The sequence below is a fragment of the Sapajus apella genome, unplaced genomic scaffold, assembly GCF_009761245.1.
Source record: "Sapajus apella isolate SASKATOON/1434 unplaced genomic scaffold, GSC_monkey_1.0 scaffold47, whole genome shotgun sequence".
NCBI lineage: Eukaryota > Metazoa > Chordata > Mammalia > Primates > Cebidae > Sapajus > Sapajus apella.
Window position 1 is genome coordinate 15,251,967 of NW_022436987.1, and position 10,860 is coordinate 15,262,826.

Below are 10,860 nucleotides of genomic sequence, written 5' to 3' on the forward strand. Positions count from 1 at the left end.
CGCCCACCTTGCAGGCTCCCAAAGTGCTGGGATTACAGACGTGAGCCACCACGCCCCGCCAAAAAAATGGCAACTTCTAAATGAAAAACATAAATAAGTACTACCTGATTTTTACTTCCACCCTACATGTCGGGTACATAATAGAAGGACTTAGGTGGTGAGGTGGTAGCCATCTTTTTACATTTTCAAAAGAGCAAAAAAAAAAAACCTATTCATTTCAGAAAATAGGGTGTATCACATCTTTTATCTGCCCCCCTTTTATTGTCTGTTAAATAGTTCTTTCAGTGTTCCACCTGTTAATTTATATTATTGAAGGATTATAAAGACAAGCAGCATTTGGTAGAATTTGGTCACCTAGACACAAAAATGAGTTTTAATAGTTTTCAGTTTTAAACTTCAGCAGCCACAAAAGTAATTTCTTTTTTGTCCTGCCTTGATTTGAAAATTCATTGTATCTGCTGGTTTGTTCAGGTGAACAAATTTTTGTTTGTTTGTGTGTTGGTTTTTGAGACAGAGTCTGGCCCTCTCACCCAGGCTGGAGTGCGGTGGCACGATCTTGGCTCACTACAACCTCCACCTTTCAGGTTCAAATGATTCTCCTGTCTCAGCCTCCCGAGTAGCTAGGATTACAGGCACCTGCCACCACACCCAGCTAATTTTTCTATTTTTTTTTAGTAGAGCTGGGTTTCACCATGTTGGCCAGGCTGGTCTCAAACCCCTCACCTCGTGATCCATCCACTTTGGCCTCCCAAAGTGCTGGGATTCCAGATGTGAGCCACCATGCCCAGCCACGAACGTATTCTTAAAATATACTGTTTACTTAACACTGATAGTATTTTCTGCCATATGAGGAACTAGGACTGGAACATAGGGCCTTTGAATGGGTAGTTTTTAGGGAAGATTGGAAAGCAGCATGAAAAGTGTGGTATAAGGAAACAGTAATCATTTATATCAAGTAGTGGAAAACTGATGATGTGTGATGGAGCAGGAGGAGACAAATCTAGAGAAGCAGTGGCCTGCAACCTTTTTTTTTTTTTCTTTTTTTAAATTTATTATGCTTTAAGCTCTGGGATACACGTGCAGAACATGCAGGTAACAAGAGATGTGAAAGACCTCTTGAAGCAGAACTACAAACCACTGCTCAAGGAAATAAGAGGACACAAACAGATGGAAAAATACTCCGCTCATGGTTAGAAAGAATCAATACTGTGAAAATGGCCATACTGCCCAAAGTAATTTATAGATTGAATGCTATCCCCATCAAGCTCCCATTGACTTTCTTCACAGAATTGGGGGAAAAAAACACCTTAAACTTCATATGGACCATAAAAGAGCCTGCATAGCCAAGACAATCCTAAGCAAAAAAAAACAGCTGGAGGCATCACGCTACCTGACTTCAAACTATACTACAAGGCTACAGTAATCAAAACAGCATGGCACTGGTACCAAAACAGAGATGTAGACCAATGGAACAGAACAGAGACTTCAGAAACAATGCCACACATCTACAACCATCTGATCTTTGACAAACCTGACAAAAATAAGCAATGGGAAAAGGATTCCCTATTTAATAAATGATGTTGGGAAAACTGGCTAGCCATGTGCAGAAAGCTGAAACTGGATCCCTTCCTTACACCTTATACAAAAATTAACTCCAGGTGGATTAAAGCTTTCAACATAAAACCTAACACCATAAAAACCATAGAAGAAAACCTACACAATACCATTCAGGACATAGGCATGTACAAGCCTTTTTAAATGGCAGAGATTGCAAAAAAAATTATCAACATCATTTTTCATTCAAACAACATGTACTGAACACTATGTGTGGGCTTCTGTGCTAGGCACTATGAATACAACAAAGAATCGAAATGTAGTTTCTAGCTCTAAAGACATTCATTTAGAAGGAGAGGCCAACATAAATGGAGAAGTGTAATGTCATGTTTTGTAATAGAATTTAATAGCAGAGGCATATAAAAGACACCTTTAGCCTTGCATACTCTTCCTTTCCCTGATCCCTGCTCGTCTTTAAAGTTTTACCCTAAGTGTGGCTTCTTCGTGAAAGCCTTTCTAATACCATATGTGTTGTATTAATGGGAAGTGATTAATTGTACAGATGACAGACTATGTCTCTGAAGTAGTTACATCTGATCTCAGTTTTGAATTACAAATAGGATGTTACAAGATAAAGCATCATCATTTCCTTTTACCAAAGGTTGGGACAGGTTGAACGTATTTTATCTCATCATTTAACAAATAGTTTACTGAATAAATTATACTGATTTCTTATAGTCCCTGAACATTCCAGGATATTTCATGCCTTTGTAACCCAGGCATTATGCTTAAGCAGTGAGGATACAGAGGTGAACTAAGAAATGGTGAGACTGCCCTCAAGGGGCTATTGGGATCTACAATTGAACAAACATTGAACAAAAAGTATTATAAATATAGTGAGTGTTATTACAGGGAGTGGAGGAACATTTAGTGGGTATATCATAACCTACTCTGGGATTAAAGAAGGCTGCCCAGAGGAAGTAATGTTGAAACTGAGGCATAACAAATGAGGAGTTAGTTTAAGAATTGGGGGAGAGTTGTTACAGTTGTAAGATTTGGGTGGGGATGCAGGCAAACCTTGTCTTGAATTCCCGTATGTTGTAGAAGGGACCGACCAGGAGGTAATTCAATCATGGGGGCAGGTCTTTCCAGCACTGCTCTCATGACAGTGAGTCTCACAAGATCTGATGGTTATTATAAGGGGGAGTGTTCATGCACAAGCTCTTTTTTGCCTGCCGCTATCCATGTAAGACGTGACTTGCTCCTCCTTGCCTTCTACCATGACTGTGAGGCTTCCTCATCCACGTGGACCTGTAAGTCCAATTAAACCTCTTTCTTTTGTAAATTGTCCAGTCTCTGATATGTCTTTATCATACAGGTAGGGGGCCTTAGGAAAAAGATTACATTGAATAATCTTCTTCTTGTAGTGGTGAGCCACATAAAATGGAGAAACCCTTTTGCTGAGAATAGCTAGAAATGTTGAAAAAAATGTTAAATGCTCTTCATTTGAAGTTACCAAATAAGGAAGTACTACCAAGCCAAGACTCAGAAAAGAAGGTAATCTGAAAAATGAGACTAACATTTGAGGCTGCTTTTGCCCTATAAGCATTTACCAATTCAGAGGAAGGAGCTAAAAGACTTGTATAGCCCTTTTGATATAGCCTCATATGGGTAGGAATACAAAATGAGACCCTTACAGTTCTGCAGCACTTTGCGTTGAAACCAAAGATTGTGCCCAACAGTAAGGTATGAGAGAGGTAAAGGAACCCTTGCATGGACTGCAGCACACCTTCAAGTCATCTGGGTGGCCCAGGAAATCTCAAACCCTGATATTAGATTAAGATCTCAGTTCGCTCATGCCCCCCAGGTTCTTTGAAGTAACAAAATTTCTTTCTGAAAGAAGTTTTTCAAATATTAATGTTCAAAACATATTCCGAGGTTATCAGTCACACAAGGACACAAAACATGAATCAAGAACCAGTTGAAACAGTAGACAATAAAAACAGAACTGTAGGTACTCTAGGAATTAGTTATAGCAGACACTGCAGCCTGGGTGACAGAGCAAGACTCCATCTCAAAAAAAAAAAAAAAAAACAGCAAGAAGCCTGGAGAGATGCAAGAATGAGACAGAGGGAAGGGCAAGAAATAATGTGGATACAGAAAAGGTCTAATTACACATACATGTAAATGAGAATCCCAGAGAAAAGGAGGATGAGGATATTACAATATTTGAAGAGATGATGGCTAAGAATTTTCCAAAACAGATGAAAGACAATAACAATTTAAGAAATGCAACATAACCTAAATGGTCTAATTTTAAAATGTCATCCCATTGTTATTTTGCCTAAGATATACACCTAAGATATACTCTTAGGTGTATATCTAAGAGAAATGAAAACATATGTCCACGCAAATGTTTATAGCAGTATTATTTGTAATAGCTAAGAAATGGAAGTAATTCAAATATCCATCACCTACAGAATGGATAAGTAAAATTTGGCATATCCATTCAATGGAATATTATTCAGCCATAAGAATGAATGAAACATGATTATAACATGCTTAAACCTTAAAAACAGCATGCTAAGTAAAAAGACCATCTGTTTTATAATTCCATTTATAGGAAATATCTAGAATAGGTATATCTGAAGCCACAGACTGAATAAGAGGAGAATGGATGGAAGATTTCTTTTGAGGGAAATGAAATGTTTTAAAATTAGATTGTAATGATGGTTACACAGCTGTGAGTACACTAAAGAACATTGAATTGTACAATTTAAATGGGTAAATTGCATGGTATATGAATTATATCTCAGTTTAAAAGAGGGAAGAGAAACCCACACCTAGACATATCCTAGTAAAACTGCAAAGAGCAAAGGAAAAAAAAAAATCTCCAAGTTGGTGGAGCTATGGTGCTGGAATTACCTTTAAAGAAGAGCTAAATAGGAGGGGGAGATCCAAGATGGCCGTTTAGGAACAGCTCAGGATTGCAGCTCCCAGTGAAAGCGCAGAGGGTGAGTGGACGCCGCGTTTTTATTGCCCACAGACTAGGAAATTCCCGGGCAGAGGTGCTCCACGCTCGCCAGCGCGGCTGTTGTGGCCAGTGCTGCTGTGCCGGCCAGCGCCGGCCGGCGCCGACCAGCGCCGCTGCTCTGCCCCACGCGGCTGCTTTGTCGGCGCCCCGGAGCCGCGGTTCTCCGTACAAAATACACCGGTCCGGGTGCCCTTTTGGCTGGCGATTGGAGCCACGGGAAGTCGCCCATATGCTGGTTCAAAAAGGGGTCTGAGCAGAGAACCAGGACAGTAGATTCCAGGGCAAAAAAAAAAAAAAGAAAAAAAAGCGCCACAAACCTCAGTGCCGCTGTTTAAGCCAGCGCAGTGAGTGGCCGCAGGGGAAAACAAACAGACCCCGGCGCCTCTTCAACAGGCGACTGGAACACCAACTTAAAAAAGGCTCTGAGGCAGGGAGCCAGGCGATCAGGCTCGGCTGGCCCCACCCCCACAAAAGAACAGCGACCAGATACTCTGGATTGAGAATTTCACAGCAAGCGCAGCTGAACCCGGGACAGTCCAGCTCTGTGGGGGAGGGGCGTCCGCCATTACCGAGGCAGCCCGCCGTTGCCAAGGCAACCCGCCATTGCTGAGGCAGCCCGCCGTTGCCAAGGCAACACGCCACAGCAGAGACTCCGCCCCAACAGAGGCGGGCCACCATCGCCAAAGCAGTTCTAACTACACCCATATAAACAGGACTGCAGGGAAGTTCACTCGGCAGCGGGGCGCAGCCCACAGCAGCTCAGCAAAGCTGCTATAGGCCGACAGTGACTAGGCTGCCTCCTTGCTGGGCTGGGCAGGTCTGAAGGAAAAAAAAAAAAAAAAAAAAAAAGAAGGCAGCAGCATAACGGAAACTCATAAATAAAGCCCTAAATCCCTGGGACAGAGCACCTGGGAACAAAAAGCAGTTTATGAGTTCTGCTGCAGCAGACCTAAAAGTACCTGCCCAGCAGCTCTGAACGAACAACAACAGAGCTCACAGCTCACCATTTGAGCTCCTATAAAGAAAAGACCGTCTCCTCAAGCAGCTCCCTGACCCCTATATATCCAAAAAGACACCTCATAGAGGAGAGATCAGATTGACACTAGGCGGGTATCCTTCTGGGACAAAGATAGAAGAAGAAAACTGGTAACAACCCTTGCTGTTCAACAGCTGCTGCAGGTGAACCCCAGGCAAGCAGGGCCTGGAGTGAACCTCAGCAGACCTACAGCAGAGGGGCCAGACTGTCAGAAGGAAAACCAAGAAGCAGAAATAACCTCATCATCAACAAACAGAACGTCAATCTGAAAGATTTGAGACCCAATCTGAAAGCCAGCAACTACAAAGTCGACAGGTGGATAAATCCTTAAGGATGGGAAGAAACCGGCGCAAAAAGGATGAAAACACCCGAAACCAGAACACCTCTCCTCCTAAAAGGGATCACAACTCCTCGCCAGCAAGGGAACAAGGTTGGATGGAGAATGAGTGTGATGAAATGACAGAATCAGAATTCAGAAGATGGGTAGTAAGAAACTTCTGTGAACGTAAAGAACATGTTCTAACCAAATGCAAAGAAACTAAGAACCTTGAAAAAAGATTTGACAAAATGCTAATGAGAAGGGACAAAATAGAAAGGAATATAAGTGAATTGATGGAGCTGAAAACTGCAACACGAGAACTTCGTGAAGCATGCACAAGTATCAACAGCCGAATTGACCAAGCAGAAGAAAGGATATCAGAGGTCGAAGATCAACTCAATGAAATAAAACGGGAAGGCAAGACTGGAGAAAAAAGGGTAAAAAGGAATGAACAAAGTCTCCAAGAAATGTGGGACTATGTGAAAAGACCTAATCTACGTTTGATAGGCGTACCCGAATGCGACGAAGAGAATGAATCCAAGCTGGAAAATGCTCTGCAGGATATTATCCAGGAAAACTTCCCCAACCTAGCAAGGCAGGCAAACATTCAAGTCCAGGAAATACAGAGAACACCACAAAGATATTCGTCAAGAAGAGCAACCCCAAGGCACATAATCGTCAGATTCACCAGGGTCGAAATGAAGGAGAAAATACTAAGGGCAGCCAGAGAGAAAGGTCGGGTTACCCACAAAGGGAAGCCCATCAGACTCACAGCAGATCTCTCAGCAGAAACCCTACAAGCCAGAAGAGAATGGGGGCCAATATTCAACATCCTTAAAGAAAAGAACTTTCAACCCAGAATCTCCTATCCAGCCAAACTAAGCTTCATAAGTGAAGGAAAAATAAAATCCTTTGGGAACATGCAAGTACTCAGAGATTTCGTCACCACCAGGCCAGCTCTACAAGAGCTCCTGAAAGAGGCTCTACACATATAAAGGAACAACAAGTACCAGCTCAACTAAAGGGCAAAACAGCCAGCTAGCACCAAAATGGCAGTATCAAATTCACACATAACAATATTAACCCTAAATGTAAATGGACTAAACGCCCCAATCAAAAGACACAGACTGACAAATTGGATAAAAAGACAAAACCCATCGGTGTGCTGTATCCAGGAAACCCATCTCACATGCAAGGATACACAAAGGCTCAAAATAAAGGGATGGAGGAAGATTTACCAAGCAAATGGAGAGCAAAAAAAAAGCAGGAGTTGCAATTCTCATCTCTGATAAATTAGACTTTAAAGCAACAAAGATCATAAGAGACAAAGAGGGACATTACATAATGGTAAAAGGATCAATGCAACAAGAAGAGCTAACGATCCTAAATATATACACACCCAATACAGGAGCACCCAGATACATAAGGCAAGTTCTTAATGACTTACAAAGGGACTTAGACTCCCACACAATAATAGTGGGAGACTTTAACACCCCATTGTCAACATTAGACAGATCAACCAGACAGAAAATTAACAAGGATATCCAGGACTTGAACTCAGACCTGGACCAAGCAAACCTAATAGACATTTACAGAACTCTCCACCCCAAATCCACAGAATATACATTCTTCTCAGCACCACATCACACCTACTCTAAAATTGACCACATAATTGGGAGTAAATCACTCCTCAGCAAATGCAAAAGAACGGAAATCGTAACAAACAGTCTCTCAGACCACAGTGCAATCAAGTTAGAACTCAGAATTCAAAAACTAACTCAGAACCGCACAGCTTCATGGAAACTGAACAACTTGCTCTTGAATGTTGACTGGATAAACAATGAAATGAAGGCAGAAATAAAGATGTTCTTCGAAACCAACGAGAATGAAGACACAACATACCAGAATCTCTGGGACACATTTAAAGCAGTCTCTAGAGGAAAATATATAGCAATAAGTGCCCACATGAGAAGCAAGGAGAGATCAAAAATTGACACCCTATCGTCAAAACTGAAAGAGCTAGAGGAGCAAGATCAAAAAAACTCAAAGTCTAGCAGAAGACAAGAAATAGCTAAGATCAGAGCAGAACTGAAGGAGATAGAGACACAAAAAACCCTTCAAAAAATCAATAAATCCAGGAGCTGGTTTTTTGAAAAGATCAACAAAATAGACAGACCACTAGCCAGATTAATAAAAAAGAAAAGAGAGAATAACGAAATTGATGCAATAAAAAACGATAAAGGGGATATCACCACAGATTCCACAGAAATTCAAACCATCATCAGAGATTATTACAAACAACTCTATGCACACAAACTAATAAACCTGGAAGAAATGGATAAATTCCTGGACACTTGCCTCCTGCCAAGCCTAAACCAGGAAGAAGCCGAAACCCTGAACAGACCCATAACAAGGTCTGAAGTTGAGGCAGCAATTAAGAGCTTACCACCCAAAAAAAGCCCAGGTCCAGATGGGTTCACAGCTGAATTCTACCACACATACAAAGAGGAGCTGGTACCATTTCTTCTGAAACTATTCCAAACAATACAAAAAGAGGGAATTCTTCCCAAATCATTTTATGAGACCAACATCATCCTGATTCCAAAACCCGGCAGAGACTCAACAAGAAAAGAAAACTTCAGGCCAATATCCATGATGAACATAGATGCAAAAATCTTCAATAAAATACTGACAAGCCGATTGCAACAGCACATCAAAAAGCTTATCCACCATGATCAAGTAGGCTTCATCCCGGGGATGCAAGGCTGGTTCAACATACGCAAGTCTATAAACGTAATTCACCACATAAACAGAACCAAAGACAAAAACCACATGATTATCTCAATTGATGCAGAGAAGGCCTTTGACAAAATTCAACAGCCCTTTATGCTAAAAACACTCAGTAAGCTAGGTATCAATGGAACGTATCTCAAAATAATAAAAGCTATTTATGACAAACCAACAGCCAATATCATACTGAATGGGCAAAAACTGAAAGCATTCCCCTTGAAATGTGGCACCAGACAAGGATGCCCGCTCTCACCACTGCTATTCAATATAGTATTAGAAGTTCTAGCCAGAGCAATCAGACAAGAGAAAGAAATAAAGGGCATTCAAATAGGAAAGGAGGAAGTCAAATTGTCTCTATTTGCAGACGACATGATTGTATATCTAGAAGACCCCATCATCTCAGCCCCAAACCTCCTGAAACTGATAAGCAAGTTCAGCAAAGTCTCAGGATACAAAATCAATGTGCAAAAATCACATGCATTCCTATACACCAATAACAGACTTAAAGAGAGCCAAATCAAGAACAAACTTCCATTCACAATTGCCACAAAGAGAATAAAATACCTAGGAATACAACTAACAAGGAATGTAAAGGACCTCTTCAAGGAGAACTACAAGCCACTGCTCAACGAAATAAGAGAGGACACAAACAGATGGAGAAACATCCCATGTTCATGGTTAGGAAGAATCAATATCGTGAAAATGGCCATACTGCCCAAAGTAATTTACAGATTCAATGCTATCCCCATCAAGCTACCAATGACCTTCTTTGCAGAACTGGAAAAAACCACCTTAAACTTCATATGGAACCAAAAGAGAGCCCGCATAGCCAAGTCAATTCTAAGCAAAAAGAACAAAGCGGGGGGCATCACACTACCAGACTTCAAACTATACTACAAGGCTACAGTAATCAAAACAGCATGGTACTGGTACCAAAACAGAGATATAGACCAATGGAACAGAACAGAGGTCTCGGAGGCAACACAACATATCTACAACCATCTGATCTTTGACAAACCAGACAAAAACAAGCAATGGGGAAAGGATTCCCTGTTCAATAAATGGTGTTGGGAAAGCTGGCTAGCCATGTGCAGAAAGCAGAAACTGGACCCCTTCCTGACACCTTACACTAAAATTAACTCCAGATGGATTAAAGACTTAAACATAAGACCTAACACCATAAAAACCCTAGAAGAAAATCTAGGCAAAACCATTCAGGACGTAGGTGTAGGCAAGGACTTCATGACCAAAACGCCAAACGCATTGACAACAAAAGCCAAAATAGACAAATGGGACCTAATCAAACTCCACAGCTTCTGCACAGCAAAAGAAACAATCATTAGAGTGAATCGGCAACCAACAGATTGGGAAAAAATTTTTGCAGTTTACCCATCTGACAAAGGGCTGATATCCGTAATTTACAAAGAACTAAAGCAGATTTACAAGAAAAAAACTAACAAGCCCATTCAAAAGTGGGCAAAGGATATGAACAGACACTTCTCAAAAGAAGACATACGTGAGGCCAACAAACATATGAAAAAATGCTCATCATCACTGGTCATCAGAGAAAATGCAAATCAAAACTACACTGAGATACCATCTCACGCCGGTTAGAATGGCGATCATTAAAAAATCTGGAGACAACAGATGCTGGAGAGGATGTGGAGAAATAGGAACACTGTTGCACTGTTGGTGGGAGTGTAAATTAGTGCAACCATTGTGGAAGACAGTGTGGCGATTCCTCAAGGACCTAGAAATAGAAATTCCATTTGACCCAGCAATCCCATTACTGGGTATATATCCAAAGGATTACAAATCGTTCTACTATAAGGACACGTGTACACGAATGTTCATTGCAGCACTGTTTACAATAGCAAAGACCTGGAACCAACCCAAATGCCCATCAACGATAGAGTGGATAGGGAAAATGTGGCACATATACACCATGGAATATTATGCAGCCATCAGAAACGATGAGTTTGGGTCCTTTGTAGGGACATGGATGAACCTGGGAACCATCATTCTCAGCAAACTGACAGAAGAGCAGAAGATCAAACACCGCATGTTCTCACTCATAGGCGGGTGTTGAACAATGAGAACACATGGACACAGGGAGGGGAGCACTAC

General features: G+C 41.3%; 1 protein-coding gene across 11 annotated transcripts in view; it reads left to right on the top strand.

Annotated features, from left to right (window-relative positions):
• The window catches only part of PRMT3 (protein arginine methyltransferase 3), a 135,920-nt gene that overhangs the window by 98,238 nt on the left and 26,822 nt on the right, over window positions 1-10,860 (top strand). For 2 of the 11 annotated variants that reach the window (XR_004257627.1, XR_004257626.1), the window contains exon 14: window positions 4,178-4,297. The exons of 8 other annotated variants lie outside the window; for them this stretch is intronic. Coding sequence is in view for 1 of the 3 variants with exons in the window: in XM_032240976.1 (XP_032096867.1) it covers window positions 4,178-4,216 (39 nt within the window). In the remaining 2 variants the exon portion in view is untranslated. Of the gene's footprint in view, window positions 1-4,177; window positions 4,495-10,860 lie in introns of those variants that run through there. One more of the 11 variants, XM_032240976.1, reaches the window with a different exon arrangement.